General features: G+C 37.1%; 1 protein-coding gene across 4 annotated transcripts in view; it reads right to left on the bottom strand.

The window, feature by feature from the left end:
- Positions 1-25,036, bottom strand: part of LOC124794879 (polypyrimidine tract-binding protein 1) — a 264,872-nt gene that overhangs the window by 30,450 nt on the left and 209,386 nt on the right. For 2 of the 4 annotated variants that reach the window (XM_047258570.1, XM_047258586.1), the window contains 4 exons: positions 14,934-15,070; positions 9,691-9,724; positions 7,839-7,931; positions 4,488-4,704 (listed from right to left, as the gene is read on the bottom strand). In XM_047258570.1, coding sequence (XP_047114526.1) covers positions 4,488-4,704; positions 7,839-7,931; positions 9,691-9,724; positions 14,934-15,070 — 481 coding nt within the window. The remainder of the gene's footprint in view (positions 1-4,487; positions 4,705-7,838; positions 7,932-9,690; positions 9,725-14,933; positions 15,071-25,036) is intronic. The other 2 variants (XM_047258579.1, XM_047258595.1) reach the window with 1 other exon arrangement.

The raw sequence follows: 25,036 nt of genomic DNA, 5'->3' as shown, positions 1-25,036 counted from the left end.
CTTCTTCTTCTGATTGCACATTATTTTGTTCCAGTATTTGTTGTAATTGTTGTTTGATGTTTTCTAATTCTAACTGGGGTATCCTGTTATTTTTTATTATTACACGGATCTGACCAGCTAGTCGTCGTTCTGTTAAAAATTTTAATTCTGGGTATCTGGTAATAAATGTTGTGTATACTTGTGATCTGTATCCAGTTGTGTTGGTTCCTAAGTTTGTTGCTTGGTAGTAACAGAACATGAGGTGTCAGTTAACTTCATCTGACCATCTCATCCTCTGTCCGTTTTCCTTCTAGAGTGGTTGCAGGAAGCATATCCTGCGAAACACCTCTGTTTGGATTTAAATCATTTTCTGTGTGGCTAGCAGTGTCGTTACCACTGTGGAAAGGCACAAGGTTCAAGCGTCATCCCCGACCATAACAGCGCTTGTCCGAGGCTTCGTTAGTTCTGTCCTGAGCCAACTAATCACACTAAAAGGGGGGTTAGCCCTATTAGTGGTTTGTTCTTTTCGTCGCCTTTTACGACTGGCAGAATATACCGGAGGCCTATTCTTTTCCTGGGCCTCAATGGGCATCATCATCATCATCATCATCATCATCATCATCATTGTTATTATTTCTTTCTTTTCTCAGACGTTATGTCTGGTCAAAAATGGAAAGTGATGCGGACCTTGATCAAGTGCGACTTCCTTTTTAACTGTGTTATTATTATCTGAGGAGTTTCTCCCCTTCTACCTCACATGGGTTGTGCAGAACTATTACTTCAACAGAGAAATCCCTAGTAGCAGCATCTGCACTATAACTCGTCTGTTTTTTTTTTTTACATCTTATTTTTTCTTCCTTTCCTCTCTGTTAAATTTATCTCATTATATGTTCACTAACATTTGACAGCCATCCACTTCTACCACATTTATGGTAAGAATTTAAGATAAACAGTAATTACTCTTACAAAAAAAATTTCGTTGCTTTTCCCATCTTTCACATTACAATAACAAAAACATTAGAATGCAAACACCAAGTAACAAGTACTAAATGTGCCACTCACCTACAGCTAATCGACAGACAGTGCACACACATACACAACACTTCATGGACTACTAGTCAGCCTCCCTGCCCCAAACCCCACACACGATACCCAAAGGTATCATCTTGCAGTAAAATTCTATTAAATGTTACAATCAGTGTGTGCATGTTAGCATCTGCGCATGGGAAAGAAAGTGTAGCATCTCAAAATTTGTTCATAAAATCTCTCTAATGTTGTATGTGTGTTCCTCTCTTTACTTTCCAAATTCTAATGTGACGCTTAATGCTTACATTACTCAAGTTAGGTACTTAATTATAAACCAAATCCTTGCTTGTGTGTGCGCTAATGTTTTGGTAATGGGGACCTGAGAGTGCTGGAATTATCTTTTTTTGTTTTTAAATGACCAAACACACAAATTTAAACGGCTGTCACAATATGACATAAGACAAAGCCCTAATGCTTTGAAACTGTTAAAAGAAATGGTGATTGGCAAGCTTTCCGATTGCAATGTTCGGTTTTGCAAAAACTTCAACAGCCTTTTCTCCAAAATTGTCTTTGCTTGTTTTCTTCTTTTGGCTCTACTGAAGCCATCAACAAATGACAGGCTACTCAAACAATGGAAAATCCACATTGTTGGATAGCAAACTACTGTTTCTTTTGAGAAACAGCAGTATTTTCCACCAGTGAACAAAGTTGCGCTCCAATTTTAGATGTTTCTCGACTTCATTTTTCTATTCCCATCCAATCCAATAGTGAAAATATCTTCAGAATACGAATTCTGTCCTTTCATGTGCACTGGTAGTTGTGTGACCCTTACTCGACAACACTGTAGATAGAACCAGTATGGAGTAAGGAGCAATCAAAAAAGTTTTCACTCTAAGGCAGTACACACAGTCCAAAATCAGTAACCCAATTGGGCACAAAATTGGCATGAACACTGAGGCAATCATCCCACTGATACACCAGATTGAAGATAGTGTCCTGCTGTGTGCTGAATTCCATAACTGCCCGCTGCACATCCCTTAAGGCCTTTTGTAATGGATCAAAGACACGTTAATGACCTGGGATGATATCAGGTCTGTAGAGCAAATGCTCAATTGTCTCGCACTTGAGATGTGACTTCTGCATTATGAAATTTGAAATATGGTATGTGCATTACAATGAAATTTGCACACCATTCCACAACGGTTGTTTTCAGACAGACATGCTGCCGCATAACATTCTTCCAAAAAAATGTCTACCAGTGTTTGTCCTTCAGAAACCAAAAAAAGAATAATAGAATGCTGGTCTTCTTTGGACACATTTGGTAATAATGTCGCCACAGTTGAAGTTTCCACATGTAATACACATACGTAGGAAAGACAAGAGTCACACTAATCTCTTGCCTAGACGTTGTCGCTTATTACTCGCTTCAGACTCACGCTATGTTGCATGGAAGTTGCCACAACACCCTCAAACAGGAATGTTTTGACTGCCCCTTACTTAATATATACATAAATTGAAAGGAACTATTCACATATTAGGGAAGACTTCGGCATTGTTGAAGAGCTAGTTTTCCAGTCGGTATAGTACAGAGTGGCAGTCTGCTGCAAGCATAAATGAACTGGAATTACCACCGCCAGTGGGGCGAAGAATGGTGTACTTCCTCTTGCAGGGCAGCCAGTCTAATCTTGGGTTCTGAGCAAAAAAAACTGCATCATCATAGGTAATACTGATACTTTCTGGTGTTGTGAGGGTCATATCTAACTCCGTGAAGGACCAGGATTAGTTTCTGCACTAATTTTAAAAGTACACAAAGAAAACACCAAACAACACAAAGCATTCGGTAACGGAAGCTGCGCAAATGTCTACCAAGATTTGCAGTATCATGAGCAATGTAATTCATGCCTGACCTCTATTGTTGTGTATCCAACCACAGCTCAAAACTCTCAACATAAAAATTACCACCTTATACAAACTCTTAACTTTAACAAAGTATTTCACAGCAGCTGCTTTTAAAGTAAGATTAAATATGACGAACTTCGTTGGTGTGCCTGCATGGTTCCTCGATAAATCCATGTATAAGAAACAGATGAACATAAGGGGTTTCCTTGTTCTAAATAGATGCTGGCCCCCATGACTAGCTCTTACATTGCATTACATGGTGTGTACTTTAAAGCTGCTGTAATGTTAAAACACTTTGTCAAACTTTGCTAGTTTGTCGAATTATTTGGCAATATGCAGCTTTGTTTGACCAATAGACTGTTTTTCACCTGTTAGAAGAGTTTTAATTACTGGCCAATTAGTGAAAATGCTTGACAACGTTTGTGTTTATGTATTGCCACATGTGTCTAGTGAAAACAGTTTTTCTCACTGTATCTTCAGTTTCCACAACCACTGAAACTATGCGTTCCCATGATGTGTTAATTTAATTAACTTAGTTAGATTTTCATATATATAATTCTCTCCCAGTTTCAGCCATTCCCTGGACCATCATCTTTCTTTCTTTCTTTCTCTTGTACACACAGTGCTTAAGTCACTGCAAGAAATACTTCACAATAGTAGTTGTTCCCACTAGTATCAAAATAATTTGTGAGAGTTTCTTTGGAAGTGAGGTTTAATATAACGAAGTCTGTAGGTACATCTATAAAGTTAATTGAGAAATCCATGGATAAGGAAGTAGTTATTAAGTTTGAATGTCTACAGGAGCTTATATACAGACAGTTCTATTACCCACAGTTGGTGTAGTATAAGAGCATTGAGCACACTCCTATATCACCACATTCATCTATTTTTCATTTTGCAAACACATTCTTAGGCACATTTCTAAATTAGGCTTTTCCAGATCTGCAATACCAGTAACCAAAATTAGTTACATTTTTTATATTTATGTACAGAAAATAAGGCTACTTTAAATTATCTCTGATAAGATAGCCCATTTGGGTACGATCTCCCATGAAATAGCAAATATTCCAGGTTTTCACAACTTGAGACAAAGTTCACGTCTATATTCACATTTATCATAAATGCAAATTTATTGGGTCCCGATTTATTACTTTTTTACAGTTTCATAATGTATCTATACCATATCTTACTATTTTTTACAAAGTAATTTTGCTGTGTTTATGTCACTGTTTTAAGCAACATTCCAATCTTTAAATATTTGGGCTATTGCCCAACAAATGAGTATTCTTGCTTTGTCAGTAACTGTAACCATTTGCAAATAAGCTGTTTTAAAGCTGTTTTAAAACTGACACTTCCTGGCAGATTAAAACTGCGTGCCGGACCGAGACTCGAACTCGGGACCTTTGCCTTTCGTGGGCAAGTGCTCTACCAACTGAGCTACCCAAGCACGACTCACGTCCCGTCCTCACAGCTGTACTTCTGCCAGTACCTGGTCGCCTACCTTCCAAACTTTACTGCTTTACAACAATATATGAATTACTTAAAACTAAAATACGAGTTCTGGAAAAGAGAAATACACTTACGGAATGTTGGAAAGATGAAGCGTTGGTGATGGTGGATAAATGTTCTGATAATTCTTGGAGCCAGGTTTCTTAAAACGATGCAGAACCGAATTTGTAAAATCTTTTGTAAGGCCAGCATCTGGTTGTCCTTCCTTTGGCAGCTGAACTGTCTGATGCTTGGAAGGCATTACACGTATCTGCTTCCCAAAGACTCTCAATTTATCCAAGTGTGTCATGGCTAGGTGAAAAAAAAAACAAAAATTATTTTACATTAAGATTCATGACTGATCACCCAGACATAATAATGAGATTGAAGGAAGGACAGTAATGGGTAGACTAACGTAATATAGAATCTGTTTAACCCTTTGGATGCTGTAGATGTGCTTGCTACCTATCTAGCTGGGCACTAAGTAGTCATCACACGAGGCTGTGTTACAAGAATAGCAAGCCTCACCCTATGACGAATATTTCCGGAGAGCTTACTATCGTAACTCCTGCCATTGCTCTACTATTTGTCACCGCTGAAATGAACATTACTGTACGTGTCAAGTTTAATTTGTGAAGTTGAAACTTTGTTGCGAATGTACAGTTGTTACAAATTTGCAAAAATGTAAAGACACCTTTTCATTCAACAGTTCCTGATCCAAGTTAGGTAGTCCTTGTTGAAAGCTACCATTGCTTTCACATACTTCAGATTCCAAACAACATCAATTGCATCTCTTGTTGAAACCTGATCTAGTGACAGATGGTTTAAGATTGTTGCTTTCAGATTCCGTTGAGGAGTTATCACTTGTCATAAAATAATTCATCGTCACTGTTGCTCTTTGAATCTTCATGGATCCCTTCCTCATTGCAACTATGCTGCCTTGCTATTTTCTCTGTAGAACAGATGATGAGAAAAACAGTATAATGCCCTGTTGATGAGCAAAAAGAAAAAAAGCGAAGTCAAATGCAGAACAATGAGATCGCAACAAAGTACCTGCACACAACTTGGCAGTCAGAAATGTGGAAACTGCCAATATGGGTCTGAAATTCTGTATGCTTAAAATCACTAGCAGCACACTGGTACCTGAGAGATGGTGCACCTATACTCATCATCAGTACTCAAGAGATTGGCAAGGAGTAATCAGTAGTGTGGAAGGAAAAATTGAAATGCTAAATTTGTCAACAGCAGTCAAAGGGTTAAAAAGATTACAACCTCCTGTCATTAGTGCACACCCATCAATTTTTGCTGCTTGTTGCCAAAAAATGGAATGATCTCAATTTCTTAGTGGTGATGAGTTGCTACAGCCACAAACTTTAAACTATGATCCCCCTGTGACTGAGTATTGGTATACCACTATCTTAAAATACAGAATGATGTATCTCACTAAAGTTACATATATTCACCTTACTTGCTTAGTGCATTCTCTGCAAAATGTTTTTCACTTTGAAGCAATAAAATTACTGACAATGTCTTTTTAGTCGTACACTATGTATGATGCCTGCAATAGATAAAACTAAAACCACGTTACAAATGAAAATGTTTGCTACAAAGCTTTTTTTTTTTTTTTTGGGGGGGGGGGGGGGGGATATGTAAGTTTAATTGCAAATCACACATTTAATATTCTAATATCTGGAATGCTTATCTATGGTAACAGTTTCTGCAAAAGCTTAATTAAGCTAAGCTATTGCTTATGTTGCTGTGAAGTAACTTCTTTGAAACAATACTTCTTTTGATGTCAGTTAGTGGTATCTTTATTTTATCAGCGCTGGATGTTATAAAATAATCCAATCAGTAATCTTTTACAAAATTTACAAGGAAAAAAATAAATTAACAACCCACTGAAGAACACCTGTAATTCAGTGACATTTATTGCATCTTTCAGAAGGCAGAACTTTGAGCAGCACTTTTCCACTCATCTCTAACATCCTTAAGTGATTATTTTATGAGCATACACCTCTGCCTCTTTCCCTTAGTGCAGGCTGGTGCTGTCTCATCACACATTTCTCACTCTGCAAACATTGTTTTTCTCATTTGTGAATCAAAATTAAAATGGATTGCAATAAATCAATGTATTTAAGTACATTACATTTTATTAATCATGAATTTAAAGAACATATTCTGTCAATGTTTTAAAACAAGGTGCTACTCGCATTCCAAGCAACAGTACTGTGTGTTTTTTGAAAGCTTATTCTCATGCATACACCATGCCGCCTTTAATATTTTCCATACTGTGCTTGGCAAAAAGTCCAGAAAATTAGTTACTAAAGGTGAGATAATCTGAATGTTTGAGGCGAGCATCCAATTTATGACCCTTTGTAGTTCAGAGGACACAGCCCAGTGCCGGTAACTCAGGAATGTATGATCTCATCTATCAACATCTCCTATATTCTTGTTATACTGCCTATCACCACAATGATTTTGCATGATGCTGTTTCTGAATTTGCTTCTACAATTGCACAAAATGCATCTCACCCTTCAATTCAATCAAAATTAGGTTGTATCTATATGCTGTTCTGTATTCTTTCTTCAGTTTTTCATTTTTCGTTGCATCAGACGACTCCTCTCTGTCTTGCCACGACTGACAATGTCACTGTTCTTACTTGTCGTCCCTATGTGGATTAGTGTACCAGTTATTGACACAAACACAGTACTTTTTTTAAGCTCTGGCTGAGAAACATGAAGTTCTCTTTTTATTCTTTACTAAACATGTTTCAATATCTATGATTTGTCATATAAAATGGGTCTCTATTTTTGTTAAATGTCACAAAAAAACTTTTGAGGTTTCCTATTTTTGGTCTCAACTACTGTTACTCTGGGGAAAAAGGAACACAACAGTAATTACTTTTTGAACAAAGGAATTTTTGTGATTAATACACAAGTGACATGGTGTCATGCCACAAAATGTTTATAAGCCGACTAAGTCAAACAATACTACTTTTCAGATTACTGACGTTTCAGGTGAGGAATCAAACGAGAGTTTTTGGATATCTGTTATATTGTCACTAAGACATCACAAAGCAAAGGAAAGAGTTACAATGAAATAAAGTGATCGACAACTAAGATTTAACAACATTCACAATGGGGTCATTAAGGATGGATAAACGTAAGCTGTGAATGATCCAGGATGAGACAAGAAACTCATTAGACCTTCCAATGGCTCAGGGATTTGAAACCCATTCAATTGAACTACAAATATAGTAAACGGAGAGTAATTAAATAACATAAATAGGTAACTCACACTGCAGAGGTAAGGTATTTTACCGCATTTGGCAGAGCATCAAGTAAAAGCCACGATTTCAATTGCAATTTAACAAAAAAAAGTATTTCAAATATTTGTAATATCTTAAAATTTTATGGCAGCGGGACAAAATTGTAACTGCATTTACCCAAGTGAGCTTGGTGTGGTTCAGCCATCTGAATAAGGGCACTATCCTTTTTATTGTACAAGATCTTCACACGCTGTACGTCGCCATACACACCTGAAAGAAAACAAAAGTGTAGTAAACTTGGTGCTGCATACTACACAAGGGCTATCAACTTAAAAGGACTATTTTCTTCTCTATTTTCAGTTATGTAATTCTGTGGGTTACAGGTGTGACAGTTCAAAAATTGTTTATCTGCACTCTGTTTGTGAGCTTTGTTATTTGGCTCATTTTAGTGTAATCTGAGAACACAGCAGCACCACAGCAACAAATGTGTGATATTTGTATTTTCAATGTCCAGATTTATTGATACTATGCAACAGTTCATAGATTAAATTTGAAATTGAAAAGCAAGATAGTAATTTATATTAATTAATGTGTTCACCATCAGTTTCTTCTAAGGGACAGGGACGTCCACACTTACATCTGCGTGTTTAAATACCCATTTTAAAATGATTACATAATGCTACAACATAGATATATTCAAAACAACCAAAATTATTGGATAAATGACACTGTTTAAAATACAGTCAAAAGATGAAAGTAAGTTTATCATTATTGGCACAATATGACATTTTGATTAAGTAATTATTTTGTTAAGTATGTGCCCAACATCTCACATAGGTACCTTCACAATTTCTACTTTGTATCTTTGCTACACGATTTAAGTCAGATTTTGTTTAAAACACAAAGAACCAGCAGGTAAACAAGGAGTTACTTCATCTAATGGAACTAAAACTTTAGAAGACATATAGAACACGAAAAGAGCAGTTTATTTTACCAGTCATGGATGCAGCTTATAGTTACTGCTACACCATGAAGACATAATTTTGAAATTATTCAGCTCCACTTTATATAGATCCTTTTGTTTTAACAAAGTACCCCCCCCCCTCCCCCACCCAAGTTTATTACAATGCCAAATTACAAATTTGGCCTTTCAAGAATACAAGAACTGAAATAGCAACCACCAGTCTACTTCTTTATAAAATATTTCGGATAATCCTGCTACAATGATCTGATTGGGCCAAACTTCAACTGAACAGAAAAAAGTTTTGGGCCACCATTCATATGTTTCCCAAAATAAATTTGCAGAGTCAGAGCACAAAACCTGGAATAGAAGTATTACGGACAAGAAGTAAACAAAAAGACTTAACACCCACAAGCTGAAGTATGAAACAGGAAAGAATTTTCTTATAAAGACAAAAATAAAATGTTGAATTTTAACTGAAAACACAATCAAGCATAAGCAAGAACACCACATTGATCTTCCAAAAAATAATTATTTAGTGGTACTCAGAAAAAGTAAACACTGTTCAGTTTCAAGCAAAGAATAACACTCCTTTTGAGTTGCATGCAATTCATTATGGAATCTGATGTGAAAGCCTAGTCAAGCTACAGGGTGTGTTCACAGGAAACTTCAATGAAGCTGTGCACACACTAATTTTATGTGTATTTTATGAGATTTTACAAAAGTATTTTTATATCAAAGTCCAACAGGAATCTGCTGAAACAATGAAAAGTACAAACGACAGATGAATTCACAATGAAGCAAAACAAAAAATGAAAAAGTACTTTTGCTACAAAAGCTTAGTTAGTCACATGCTCTTTAAAAAACAGACCTAATCCAGAATGCATGATGTTAACAATTCTTTTAAAGAGAAATGTTCAATTATCCTACAATGCAGGTGGAAAATTAACAACAAACTAATTAGATCTAAAAGTGAGGAAAAATCTCTAAAGAAAAAATACATTATCTAAAACCAAAACAAAGCAATTAATGGTAATTAATAATAAAAAAGTTGTGTGCATAACGTACCAAATAGGGTAAAGAGAGCTTCAGGCGTGACCATCTACGAAGTGAGAGAGAGCAGAAGTAGATATATATTTGCGTAGATTTTCATAGAGTTGAAGAGCAGTGGGATTAAATATATTTTTTGATGTCCAGGGCAGGGGGACACACCGCACCACACAGGTCAGGCGGAGAAGATATGTTTGGAAAAAAAGAGAAACAAAAAGAGATTGAGAAAATTAAATCATGATACAATGGTAATGATGATAAACTCATGTTTTCAGAGAAAAAGCAATGTAATTAATTTACCAGTTTAAAACAAAATGATACCAATGGAACAAAATTTAGTAATTACTGCTGGAAATAAACATACATTGCTTTCTTCTCTGTTTCATAGTTGAAGTTGTAGCTTATTCTATAAACAAAAGATTTACACTAATGAGATAAACATAACTTCACTACACTGTGTTGTGGCAAGATGTTCCATGTCACAGTAGTGATAGGACACCAGAATCCAGTAAGTACTAGTCTAGAAGATAGTTAGTTCTGGAAAAAAAATCAGTACATATTCTACCAGGAATGATGAGTGTGAATGTAAGGAAAAAACAAGTTCATTATAAAAGTAACCATGCAGCTAGCTGAATGTTACAGCTGCAAATAACACACTCTTGTTAAGCAAAAACTTGTTATTCTCCAGTAAGCAATAAGTATTGTCGTGTACATTTTAAAACAAGAGGTTACAAAACAATACAGCTGTGATGGCCACTCTTGACATTAAAAAATTGGTAGAATATAAGCAATCACCGCAAAACAATGGGCCAGAAATGCGTCTAATAGACTCAATTAACAGACCAATGACTTATGAAATAGATGTAATATTAACAGCCATGTGAATGTTGCATGTACCTAGTAAACTGAGCACTTTAAGCAAACAAAACTGGGAATGCATAATGAACTCTATGGCCTACTGGTCAATGAATTCCTTATAAATATAATGAAACATGCGAAGTACTGTCTTTGCTATTTATCGGCATAGTAGTATTAATGCATTTATCTGGAAGTAAGATTTTTACCATCAGAAAATCAATGCCAAGACTTTAAATACACTAAAGGTTGCAGCTGCCACTACATGTTATGCCACAGACCAGGCAGTATAAACATTGTGCTATTACACATCCAAATGCGAGTATAAAATATTATATTTGGATGTCTTTTACGATCTTGTTGCTGAATTTGTTCCTACTAAAAAGATTTAAAGTTTAAACTACCCAATTTCTGAAACAATCTGTATTAAGGAAAGCAATTGTTCACAGTAATTATCCCTCAAACAACAAAAATGCACAAAAACAGGTTCATAATTAATTATGCCAGTAATTATGAAAGGTGTTATAAAGAATAGAACATATTTTCTGGTCATGCCCTAATACACTCTGTGATATGCTAGAATGTTTCATTTGAAACCTACATATATTCTCGCTACAGATAATAAGGCATTCTCAACAATACTAAAAAACCAAACCATTATAAAGTGTCACAGGAACAAAATGCCTGCAATTATCGAGAATTTACACTTTGATCATAAGGCAACACAAGAGAAACTGAGAAGAAAGTAAATCTTTGAAGTAATAAATACTTTTCCTGGGAGGGGAAAGAAAGAAGATAGTTGCTGCAAAACTCTCATGCTATCAACATTTTATGGCTGCGTCAGAGTTATACTGAACATTTGTTGCCTGCCGTCTAGCAGAAACCGTATCTTGGCTTGTGGAACTCCTAGTAGTAGTAGTAGTAGTAGTAGTAGTAGTGGAGAGATTAGAGGATCTTAAAAAGGAACAACAGGTCACAGGATGAGAGGCACCCACCTGTTGCAAGAATAAGATATGTCCCTCTCATCTTAGTGATTGATTTGAGCGTTCTGTCTTTTATAAAATCTTCCTCAATCTATCCACCTCTTCTACTGGAGAGTTTCACATGCTAGGATAGCTATTTCCATAAGTGTATGTTATCAGTAGTGCACATTTCGCTCCTTAAAGGTAAGTATTGGCCAGCACTTGTGTGTCAAATAGTTTTAACGAAAAAGGCTCTCATACCTTTTTCTATCCACTTTTGCATAGGGAATACCCTAGTGCCTAACAATATCTTCCTTTCTGTCATAACCACTAGTTAAAGGGGGGCTTCACTCAAGCAACATTCATTGTATTTGAATGTAGCCTACATCACTGGTGCCATATGATGATGCTCTTGCGCGCGTAGTTTGGTGATGATCGTGTGCTCAGCCGCCACTTTCGTCATGCTTGGCCTCCTAGGTCCCCAGACCTCAGTCTGTACGATTATTGGCTTTGGGGTTACCTGAAGTCACAAGTGTATTGTGATCAACCAACATCTCTAGGGATGCTGAAAAACAACATCCGATGCCAATGCCTCGCCATAACTCCGGACATTCTTTACAGTGTTGTTCACAACATTACTCCTCGACTACAGCTATTGTTGAGGAATGATGGTGGACATATTGAGCATTAAAACTTCCTGGCAGATTAAAACCGTGTGCCCGAGCGAGACTCGAACTCAGGACCTTTGCCTTTCGCGGGCAAGTGCTCTACCATCTGAGCTACCGAAGCACAACTCACGCCCGGTCCTCACAGCTTTACTTCTGCCAGTATCTCGTCTCCTACCTTCCAAACTTTGGATATTGAGCATTTCCTGTAAAGATCATCATCTTTGCTTTGTCTTACTTTGTTATGCTAATTATTGCTATTCTGATCAGATGAAGTGCCATCTGTCTGACATTTCTTGAAATTGTGCATTTTTTTGGTTCTAATAAAACCCCATGTCATTCCAAGCATATGTGTCAACTTGTACCTCTCTATCTACATTATTCCGTGTTTTATTCAGTTTTCAAATTTATACTGACTTTTTGATCACCCGGTACATCAACACCCTGTATTATGAGTACAACAACACTTTAAGCCTCTTGGGATATTTTCTTACTATTGTTTCAGGAGGAATTTTAACTGTATGTAACATACAATTAAAACTGATATGAAAAATTTAACTGCACTTGCATTTAATAGGATTGGTTTAGAAATAAGAATTTGGCCTTTTTACCGCCAATTATAGTATCCAATGACAAGTTGTTTGAATTTCTTACAATTAAGAAACTTAAAATTGGTTTTGGATGGATAGAGCTTCACGCCCGTATGCACACAATATCCACGGGAGTGTTCTGTACAGTGGTCCTTTACAGTACAGACCACAGCTACTTTTTCAACTCGCTATATCCTATCCCTTATGGGTGCCATTGGCAATGCATGAGTGAAGGTAAGACTGACAGAGCAGGGAAACTGATGTGATTCCATACCAACAGGTAAATAAGACCTTACAGAATGTCACCTCAGCAATCTTCAAAACTGTGCCAAAGAAGTACATTCCATACAAAAATGCACACACGCAGAATTCTAAGGAAATAACGTACTGTTCAATAACAATTTACAGGCTTACAAGGGAAGCTGTGAACTCAACAAAGCATTTCATTAAATTATAAATAACGAACTGACTATAGCACCAAAAACAAAAATTACAGAGAATTCAAAAGGCTATTTCTAGTGACTGATGTATCTACTGAAGCATGATCTGTTTCCTTGTCACACTTTTCAAACTTACTGAACTACCTAACATTTAACATTTTAACCTAGCTGACAAAATGGACACAAATACTCAAATAGAAATAAAACAATGTAAAACACAATCTTTGCTTTAATCACACATTTTTTGAAGTCCAGATTGGATCCCTTACACTATTTGCTGTATAAGTGGACAGTAAATTGTACAAAAAAAATCTCTACCGCTTGCTATTAAGTCAACATGCTTTAAGCATCAGGAGCACTCACTGCAAACACGTACGACTATAATGGGTGACCCGAAACAGATTTCTGCTGTTGTGAAGTACGAGCATGAAGAATTTTTTTTAACCATTCCCCTTTAATAACAGTGAACAAAGAATGGATAGCTTCACTGCTGAAATCAAGTACTACAAAATACACCACATGACTTGGATTATAGCACCATTAACCCAAGCAGCCAGCCTGTGGCATTGTTCAAAGTAATGGAAAAAATATAAGAAACTTTCAGGAAAGGAATAATGATGTCAACCCCTACAGATTGCATCTGAATCAATCATACAGTGTAAGAGATTCCATTTATTCTATGATGCTTGTTCTGCAGAAAATGTTTCTTCAAACTTTGTTGGCAACCAGAAGTTAAGTAGAACATACAGCTCCTCATTTCACATGTAATTGTATATTTTTCTCAATTTTCATATGCTGTATAACAGCCACGGAAAATGAAGTCAGTTAATGAGCGCCTTTGTACTGAGAGTAAGACTCATAATTAATAATTACAAAAGGTTTAGATTCGTTTATTATATTATTGAATCACATCAGTAAACTTTTGATCTGAAGTTCAGTATGTGACGAAATGTACCTTTTGTATGGTTAAGGATGGAACACAGCCCACACACATGCAACATCCGAGTTCAGGTGCCAGTCTCGGTGAAATGTAACTTCTTGTGTGCAATGTCTTTTGGGGGGGGGGGGGGGGGCAGTGGAAAGAGAGGTACATTTAATAATTTGAAACCTGGAAGAAGAAGAAGAAGAAGAAGAAGTAGTACAAACTAGAGCAAGCTTCCACAGCCGGAATAACCAAACACACGTAGTGTGATTCTTACAGAACTACAACCTAAACACAGGGTGTTGCTTTTTTGTGGTATTTTGTCTATGAACAAAGGCATTGCTTTTGAAATAAAAAGAAAAATCATCAAAACTTTATTGAACACAGTACTGAGTAAATAAGATACTACCAATTAAGTTTACCTGTACATCCATGTTCTTCAAGACTCATTTGAAACTAAGTGAAGGCAACAATTCAACACACTGGAGGCAATTGTGTTAATGGGATCTTACAAAGTTGTGACAGTGCATAACAAATGTGAGCTATGAGATGCTTAGTGAAATGATAAACAAAATGTTCATATGTGCTTTTGCATTAATTTTAAACACTGTAATCATTATGACTTATGATAATTATTTTCAGAACATGTAACTTCCTCTAAACACAACAGTGAAAAAGGCAAATATGAACAAAACATTATGAGGAATGCAGTTTATGACAACATGAGTGCAGGACAGAACAGTACAATTACTCAGGACGAGAGGGGGAGGGGGGGGGGGGATAGGAACACTGTTTAAAGTTATTTTTGTAACTGTAATGAACTATACCTCTTCATTCAGATTGCTGACAAGCAGTACACATCCACCAGTATTTAGTGAGCCAGCCAAGCGAATTCCAGCACCACCAAGAGCAGTGGTTGCTGCTGCACCAGCCATCTGGAAACCAGCTAGAGGCATCCCAGCTGCTGTAAAAAAGTTTATCTTAATCTAGATCCTTCTTGTACATATTTATTTACTGAGATCTTAAATATTAATTACAATAGTTCCTTGGTGCCAGTGTAGTGCAGTTACAAGTACTAACTACTTGCAGATTATTACATTACTCACACCTTTAACATTTTTCAATAGGTTCCATAAACAAATCCGACACGTGTTTTTTCGTTCACTTTGATATTTTCTTCGAATGACCCAAGAATAACCAATAAAAGTATTAACTACTTATTAAGTGCTTTCAAACAATAAGTCAACAAAGCAGAACAAAAATTCTATAGCCGACCTATGACAATTCTCATCCATTTTTGCTAGATTAATGGGATGCTAATCCACAGGGGGGGGAGGGGAGGGGGGGTGGGGATAAAAAGAGGAGAAGAAGAAGAAGAAGAAGAAGAAGAAGACAAACAACCCTCTGAACCATTTATAGACATGCAATGAAAATTTATTGATTGTCTCTGAAGACAATTACTCATAGCAATTCTTGTTTCTTCGATTTCGGCCATCTATGGACCGCGTGAAGTAAATTTCCTTACTGGTTTTTTACCATTCCTGTATTTCTTCATTCTTTCAGCGTGCACTAACTTTTCTTTCACTTGTCAATACTGTGACGTGCTTTCTGACCTGTTCTTGAAACCCCTAAACTCGCTAATCCTATTTCAAAAAGTTTACCTGTCTAGAATTTCTGCTTTCATAACACTGATTCCTGCGGAATCCTTTTCACTACACCGAACCAACTCATCTGCATTTTGGCACTTTTGTTTCATTACTTCTTTTCATCCCAGCACCTCCAATGCTTTTTGGACCAAATATTTTCCATAGCACCTTCCATTCCTCTTTCCATAACTCTTTAATTTCTTGATTTTTGTTGAGAACTAAATACCATATTTACTCGAATCTAAGCCGCACTTTTACCGGTTTTTGTAATCCAAACAACCACCTGCAATCGAATGCAAAGTAAGCGGAAGTTCTGAAAAATGTTGGTAGGTGCCGCCACAACTAACTTCTGATGTCGAATATATGTAGCACTATAAAAGAGGTGTACGGCGAGCTTTTCTTCTCCACCCCGAGTTTCGACCACTGCATTTCCATACATTATCCAACAAAGTAAATACAAATTCCTTATTGTTCATCTTCGAATGTAGCAGTCTTTCAATGTACTACAAAAATCTGACTGGCAAGACTCTTTGGGATGTTTGTCAATATGGCCATCTCTACATTCTGAATTTTTTCCTACCTGTGACAAGAGATGCTTGCTAATAGGAACTTTTCTGAATTGTGAATCACATGCAGTATTCTCTTCACCATAAGAATAGTACGAATGTAAACATTTTGCCATGTATTCCTTCGTGTTTCGTGCAATCTCATTTAAACCCTGTCTGCCTAATAAACTATGAAACTAGAGTAAGACAACAGCAAATGCGGAAGAATATACATATCATGTCATGTTTATATTTGTATTATTCTTATGCTGAATAGTGATACAGTCAGAAATGAAGCAAGGCAACTGACTAGATTTTTAAATATAAGGTGACTAACTCCTGTGCAGGAAAGGTGACTAACTCCTGTGCAAATAAGGTGACTAACTCCTGTGCAGGAAAGGTGACTAACTCCTGTGCAGGAAAGGTGACTAACTCCTGTGCAGGAAAGGTGACTAACTCCTGTGCAGGAAAGGTGACTAACTCCTGTGCAGGAAAGGTGACTAACTCCTGTGCAGGAAAGGTGACTAACTCCTGTGCAGGAAAGGTGACTAACTCCTGTGCAGGAAAGGTGACTAACTCCTGTGCAAATAAGGTGACTAACTCCTGTGCAAATAAGGTGACTAACTCCTGTGCAAATAAGGTGACTAACTCCTGTGCAAATAAGGTGACTAACTCCTGTGCAAATAAGGTGACTAACTCCTGTGCAAATAAGGTGACTAAACTCCTGTGCAAATAAGGTGACTAACTCCTGTGCAAATAAGGTGACTAACTCCTGTGCAAATAAGGTGACTAACTCCTGTGCAAAATAAGGTGACTAACTCCTGTGCAAATAAGGTGACTAACTCCTGTGCAAATAAGGTGGACTAACTCCTGTGCAAATAAGGTGACTAACTCCTGTGCAAATAAGGTGACTAACTCCTGTGCAAATAAGGTGACTAACTCCTGTGCAAATAAGGTGACTAACTCCTGTGCAAATAAGGTGACTAACTCCTGTGCAAATAAGGTGACTAACTCCTGTGCAAATAAGGTGACTAACTCCTGTGCAAATAAGGTGACTAACTCCTGTGCAAATAAGGTGACTAACTCCTGTGCAAATAAGGTGACTAACTCCTGTGCAAAATAAGGTGACTAACTCCTGTGCAAATAAGGTGAACTAACTCCTGTGCAAATAAGGTGACTAACTCCTGTGCAAATAAGGTGACTAACTCCTGTGCAAATAAGGTGACTAACTCCTGTGCAAATAAGGTGACTAACTCCTGTGCAAATAGGTGACTAACTCCTGTGCAAATAAGGTGACTAACTCCTGTGCAAATAAGGTGACTAACTCCTGTGCAAATAAGGTGACTAACTCCTGTGCAAATAAGGTGACTAACTCCTGTGCAAATAAGGTGACTAACTCCTGTGCAAATAAGGTGACTAACTCCTGTGCAAATAAGGTGACTAACTCCTGTGCAAATAAGGTGACTAACTCCTGTGCAAATAAGGTGACTAACTCCTGTGCAAATAAGGTGACTAACTCCTGTGCAAATAAGGTGACTAACTCCTGTGCAAATAAGGTGACTAACTCCTGTGCAAATAAGGTGACTAACTCCTGTGCAAATAAGGTGACTAACTCCTGTGCAAATAAGGTGACTAACTCCTGTGCAAATAAGGTGACTAACTCCTGTGCAAATAAGGTGACTAACTCCTGTGCAAATAAGGTGACTAACTCCTGTGCAAATAAGGTGACTAACTCCTGTGCAAATAAGGTGACTAACTCCTGTGCAAATAAGGTGACTAACTCCTGTGCAAATAAGGTGACTAACTCCTGTGCAAATAAGGTGACTAACTCCTGTGCAAATAAGGTGACTAACTCCTGTGCAAATAAGGTGACTAACTCCTGTGCAAATAAGGTGACTAACTCCTGTGCAAATAAGGTGACTAACTCCTGTGCAAATAAGGTGACTAACTCCTGTGCAAATAAGGTGACTAACTCCTGTGCAAATAAGGTGACTAACTCCTGTGCAAATAAGGTGACTAACTCCTGTGCAAATAAGGTGACTAACTCCTGTGCAAATAAGGTGACTAACTCCTGTGCAAATAAGGTGACTAACTCCTGTGCAAATAAGGTGACTAACTCCTGTGCAAATAAGGTGACTAACTCCTGTGCAAATAAGGTGACTAACTCCTGTGCAAATAAGGTGACTAACTCCTGTGCAAATAAGGTGACTAACTCCTGTGCAAATAAGGTGACTAACTCCTGTGCAAATAAGGTGACTAACTCCTTGTGCAAATAAGGTGACTAACTCCTGTGCAAATAAGGTGACTAACTCTGTGGCAAATAAGGTGACTAACTCCTGTGCAAATAAGGTGACTAACTCCTGTGCAAATAAGGTGACTAACTCCTGTGCAAATAAGGTGACTAACTCCTGTGCAAATAAGGTGACTAACTCCTGTGCAAATAAGGTGACTAACTCCTGTGCAAATAAGGTGACTAACTCCTGTGGCAAATAAGGTGAGCTAACTCCTGGGCAAATAAGGTGACTAACTCCTGTGCGAAATAAGGGGACTAACTCCTGTTGCAAATAAGGTGACAAGGTGACTAACTCCTGTGCAAATAAGGTGACTAACTCCTGTGCAAATAAGGTGACTAACTCCTGTGCAAATAAGGTGACTAACTCCTGTGCAAATAAGGTGACTAACTCCTGTGCAAATAAGGTGACTAACTCCTGTGCAAATAAGGTGACTAACTCCTGTGCAGAATGTAATGTACTAAAGAGGCGTCTGCAAAGATTTTCAAACGGAGAAAAATTTTCGCTAAACTTTCATTCAGAACATCTACCATACGCAGTCTATTATTTGGTTCTTGTTGCTCTGTATCAAAGAAAGCAGCAGTGTAAGTAACAACAAATAGCAGTCTCTTGCCATTGTTTTGCTAATGAGACAATTCCTCTCTCACATTTTAATTGTAAGCGGCGATAGCGCACACAAAAGCAAACCATGCCGCGAACGGCGACAGGTTGTAAACACTCATTATCAGAATGCGGCAAACAATGCACGACACAGTACAATAATGCATTTTGAGCTTATAGTGACGGAAACACCTATAAAAAAGAGAATGGCACTTACCAGATTAAAAAAATAAGCAATCAATTCAAACCAGATGAAGTATGTGAAAAATGAAGCGTACCCGTATAAATACGGACGGAGCGCCTGACTCATAGCAATGATTACCTGGTAAAGCTCAAATGCTAAGCTCACCACACGAACCAAACTACTGTAGCTGTATCGTCATTCACTGGACCTAAATTGTGTCTCATATTACAATGGATCAACTTTGTTACGGTTTGGAGGTGCGGTCTAAAACGTTTCTCTACCCCTAGAATTTCGAGTCTCAAATTTTATGTGCGGCTTAGATTCGGGAAATTTTGTTTTCCTTGATGTCGAGTCTCATTTTTCAGGTGCGGCCTAGATTCGAGTAAATACGGTATTCTACTGTATAAAGGCACAGCAGTTGTATGGCTGTTTTGATGTTGGCTTTCTGTTTTTACTGAGGGTTATTTTTATTTTAAATGTCTTCATTAACTGATAAGCCATTTTCATTTTCTGGGCTCTATTTTTGTTTGGGTCTTTATCTAGAGTATTCATATGTATTATTTCCCTTAGTTACTCTACCGTAGCTTGCTCTTAGAAATTCTAGTGCATTTTTAACATTCATTATGAATTCTGTTCTTGAAAGACATTTATACTCCAGTCTTTTCTGCCAACTCTTTCAACAGGCTGCCACATTGTTTCTGAGAAAATACTGCTGAATCATCTGCGCAGGCTGGACATGGAAGTGACTGTCCAGATTTTATATCCTAATCTGTTTTCTTAATGTCCAAGATTTCATTCCTTATCTTTTCAAAAATGCAGTTGACGTGGAAAGGGTTGAGGCCATCACCTTCTCTTACACTACTTTTATTTCAGATGGTTGTGAAATTTCTCCCTAGAATTTTATTTTGCACTTTGTTTCCGTCGCTGTTTCTAGAATTATTACGTAAGTTTTTTTCTGTGCCAAATTCTTCCAGTATACTGAAGAGTGTTTCTCTGTCTACGGAGTCTTATGCTTTCTTGATGTCTGTTAAGGTTTATAACAAATTCTTGTTTGTTGGACAAGTTACTGATGATCAATTTTAAATTCGTTATCTGTTCCATGCAGCACCAACCTTTTCTGAAATACCATTGGTATTAAATGAGATGATACTCTGAGGATTTTGTATGGAATAGCCACTAGATATTCCTCTACAGTTCTTACCACCTGCCATATTTCCTTTCTTGTGCAACAATATAGGAGAGCAGACACCCTCTATTCTACAACTGAATCCTTGGTATGTCTATGTAATTTTACTCTGAATTTCAGTTTAACTTTGTGGTTTTGAATTATGAAAAACATTTTCAGGTTCTACTTTTTGAAAAGATATAACTGGTTTCTCACAATTCAAGAGTGTCTTCGCACTTTTCTTTGTTCTTAGAGGTTAGCTCACCATTGTCTCAAAGCATGGACTTTATCTCCTGTTCCCTCTATCTTTTTCCATCACCTCCATCCCCCATTCCCCTCCCCTTTGTCCATTTGCTCTTCCCCCTCACACTCTGACTTTGGTTGCTGTTTACTGGTACTGCAAATGAGACTTCGACTGGGAAATAAAGCCACTTTAAATGAATGCGTTTATTCATTGTGGCCATTATTATAAGGGGTACAAAGAGGGAAGTTAACAGTAGCTCCTAGAAAGAAAACTAATCCGCATATTTTCAAAGCACAGTTTTTTATTTCTCGCAGTCAATTTCAACAAAATGTTTGAATGATAGCACAAAATTGAGTAACAAATGAATGAAAATCAATCATGAACTGGGATTTTTAGTAATGACATTTACCCTTTATGTTCTACATGTATACTTCTGTACCACACACAAATTTAAGAAATATGTAGCCTATGTCCATCCGAACATTACTGTATCATGTAAAAAATTGAACTAAATAGGTCATGAACTTTGAAATTTTTGGTAACTTAAAACTGCAACTTGAAATGGTTGCACAGATTGTGAAGATGTTCTGGCATCTAATCCAACATCAAGCAGGAGAGACTTTCAAAACTTTCTCTTTAAAGGTACGAAAATTTTCTGACGTTTAATTTCTTTGATATACGAATTCCAAATAATCAATTTCTTTCCTTTTAGAGTATCATCTTTTCCATGCTCTTAATCTTTTCTCTAGTGCATCTTCACAATTTTTGATTCTACCATCCAGGTTTCTCGTATTGACAGAGGGTATTCAGAATGTTATCACTGATTGTTGTTAGCTGTTTGTGTTCTCCAGAACACTCCACTCTGCTGTGTCTCCTGAAGCGACTGAGGATTCCCCTTTCACGACTCCTCCTACAGTAATTCCTTCCCGACACAATTCCATCGTATATTCGAAGGTTACTTGATATTCAGAAAGATGATTTTTCGTTCCAGTCTTGAAACTGGAATTGGAAGTCCAAAGTTACAGGCCAACTACTTACAATAAGTTTTGTTGCTCTCTCCCACTCCTTTTCAGAAATATATCCAACAAAAGCAGCTAGCTCCAAATGTAGAAAAATTTATTAATGCTGATGAACAGATAAAAAAAAAGTCCTGCAATGTTCGAATACAGTATCGGTGGTGTGCTGGCCGACAGACACGTCAATTAAGTATCTACATGTAGTCTTACAAAGTAATATGAAACTAAACAAGCACCTAAGAATAGTAGTAAGCAAGAGTAATGGTCATCAATTTTGGATTATTGGGTGAAATTTGGGAAAGTGTAGTTCATCTATACAGGTGACTACATGCAGACCATTAGTTCGACCCATTCCTGAATATTGGTCAAGTGCTTGGGACCCCCACCATGTCATGTTAAAGGAAGCCATCAAAGCAATTCAGAAGTGTGCCACTACATTTGTTACTCGCTCCTTTGATCAACATGCGAGTGTTATGGAAACGCTTTGTGAACTACACTGGGAATCTCTGAATGGATGGAGACATTATTTTAACAAAAGAGTCTTGAGAAAGTTTATAAAACCAGGCTTCGTGGCGACTGTAGAATGACTCTACTGCTGCCAACATACATTTCGCCTAACAATTGTGAAGGCATGGTAAAAGAAATTAGGATTGAGCACACATAACCAGTAGTTTTCCCTCACTCCATTTATGAGTGCACTAGGAAAGGAAATGAAAAGTAGTGGTACATGGTGTTCTCCACCATACAGCACACAGTAGCTTACAGAATATATTTGTAGATGTCAAAATTATTCTCTAAAAAGTAACAAATGGATTGCTAAACTGTATATGTAGTTTAATTTAAATTTATGTTCAATGATTACGTAAATTTTCTGATTTAATTATACAAATCAACCCCAACATAGTCATTTTACAGTTAAAAACATAAATTAAGAAGTTGAATATGAACACAACCAACAAATTTTATCTGTACAAAACTAGGATACCTACATCTTGAAAATATTTAAGCAATACAGTTTGAGAGAAAGAGGAAGGGGAGTGGAGGTGGGAATGGGGGGAATGCAGGCAGTCAGATTCTACACGCAAGTGTATACCCTCAAGATATTTACATACAGTAGTTTCTTTGTGTTCATTTTGCATCTAATCCAGTTCTCCGTAACATTCGCACATCAATTGCCTGGGGTCTGCCGTTCTTCAGCAATTTTAAGTATTTGCCTAATAATTCTTTTTTTACGGATGCATAACTTGTATCATCACCATCTTATACGGGTTTATAGCTAGTCCCTTTCCGTGAATGTTCCCTTTTCAAGCAGTTTATACTAGCAGTTTAAGTTTCCTACATACCAAATTCACTATACTACATAAGTATTGTTCACTCTTGAGCACTTTTCATAACTGCCCCTACAATCCCTCTGCAAGAATAAAGTTTTCTGTCTCGGAACTGAAAAAACTGACAAAGGCAGTCTTTATCTATGCATCTTAGCATCCTTCACCGAGTCACTGATTCAAATGTAGGAAGACTTAATAGCCACTGCTTGCGAGGTCAGGATAATAAGGCGAGTGGTCGTAAAGTTCCCGAAGAGCTGAATCTTACCCCTGGTACAGGAAACAGCGCACAAATACAAGTCATGGTGGTCTATGCACAGACATTTTCCTATGTTGCTGTCTTTGGATGGTGCATCTCAGTTTGGAATCAAAATTCCACTGGAATCATTGTCACATGGACACACTATAGAGTTTATTTTCACTACCTGTAAGTTTTGTATTCTGGCACCAAGAAACGCCTCTATCTATACTACACACACACACACACACACACACACACACACACACACACACACACACACACACACCTAATCACAATGCAGTTACAGTAACTGTTTCCAACTGTCAAGAATATTTTAAAAATAAAAGCAGTTATGTGGATCTGAGCTGTGGTGATTTTTGGGACAGATATTTATTAGTAAGTATGGTTGCAAACTATTGAGGGATCGTGACTACAACATTTGCTTCCAAATGCTGCTAATATTTAAAATTTTGCGGCATCAGCACAGCACAAAGTAAAACTTCCAGAAAGCCTGTAGAAGAAAGGCTACTGACAAATAATATCCGGAAATTACTATAGTCAAGGTGGTATAATCAGACCCTCGACATTCTCAGTACTGTGAATGGCTGCAGGCAAAAACAATAGCTGCCTACACTGTGGCATCACCACAGAGCCTTTTACAAAATCTTATTACATTATTGTTTGAGGTTGGTGTGCGAAGCTGCCACATCCAGCCCACAGCAGCTGCCGATATCAACCGAACTATTGTCACCACACTGAATATCAGCTCTTTATATTCCATCAAGTATTCACAGACTGCTTGACACGGTGACGTTCTTTTCTCGAAACACCAGTTTTAAGCAACTGCAATTCAAATGTATGCATGGGTGAAGAGGGAAGACTGTTCAAAGGAAATCCAAAATAACTTTTCAAACATTCGAAGAACCTTTAATTTTATTAATAACTTACTGAATATTTTTGTTACTTTGTTGCCAATGTTTGCAACAACGATTCCAATCACGTTGCTGAATCCATATCTAATATTGCAAGATCTATAGCAACCGTCACCACATTAAAACCAAGAATAATCCATAAATGTAAGTTATGATTAACTAACAGAGCAATGATACACAATAGCAAAATAATCTTTTTATTCAGCTTATCAGAATTAACAGAAATAAACCAGTTCCTTCCCATATAGTAGCAGGAACCCAACCGTTGTTACTCAAGTTTCGAATTTTCTTTCCTTTTCTTTGGTTCTTTCTGAAAAGGCATTTGACACAACCTCTCAAAATTCACTTTCTGACTGCAATTTCACAAACCCATTAGTGAATGTTCTTTTAAATTTGTACACACAATAAACACACACAATATTTTTTATAAACTATTACAAGCAACATTCATTACTAATTTTGGTTATATCAATGCGAAAATAAACGTTTTTTGGTATGAAACCTACACCAATGAAATCGTGAATTACGTTGGAAGTGTAGTACAACAGTCAACCGATCACCATTTTTGTGAGCTCAAAAACGAAGTGTCTAGTTTATTCCGTTCAATGAACTGAATCCATCAAAATTGATACATTATCATGCAACAATGATTGAACAACCAAAATCCAGAAAAAGGAAGGGAAGAGAAGAGAAGAGCAACCTGAAGAGAACTGAATCAACATAATGGCATTAGGCATTGGA

This window comes from Schistocerca piceifrons, chromosome 1, assembly GCF_021461385.2.
Source record: "Schistocerca piceifrons isolate TAMUIC-IGC-003096 chromosome 1, iqSchPice1.1, whole genome shotgun sequence".
NCBI lineage: Eukaryota > Metazoa > Arthropoda > Insecta > Orthoptera > Acrididae > Schistocerca > Schistocerca piceifrons.
The sequence above is the reverse complement of the archived record's forward strand: the minus strand, read 5'-3'. Positions and strand labels throughout refer to the sequence as shown.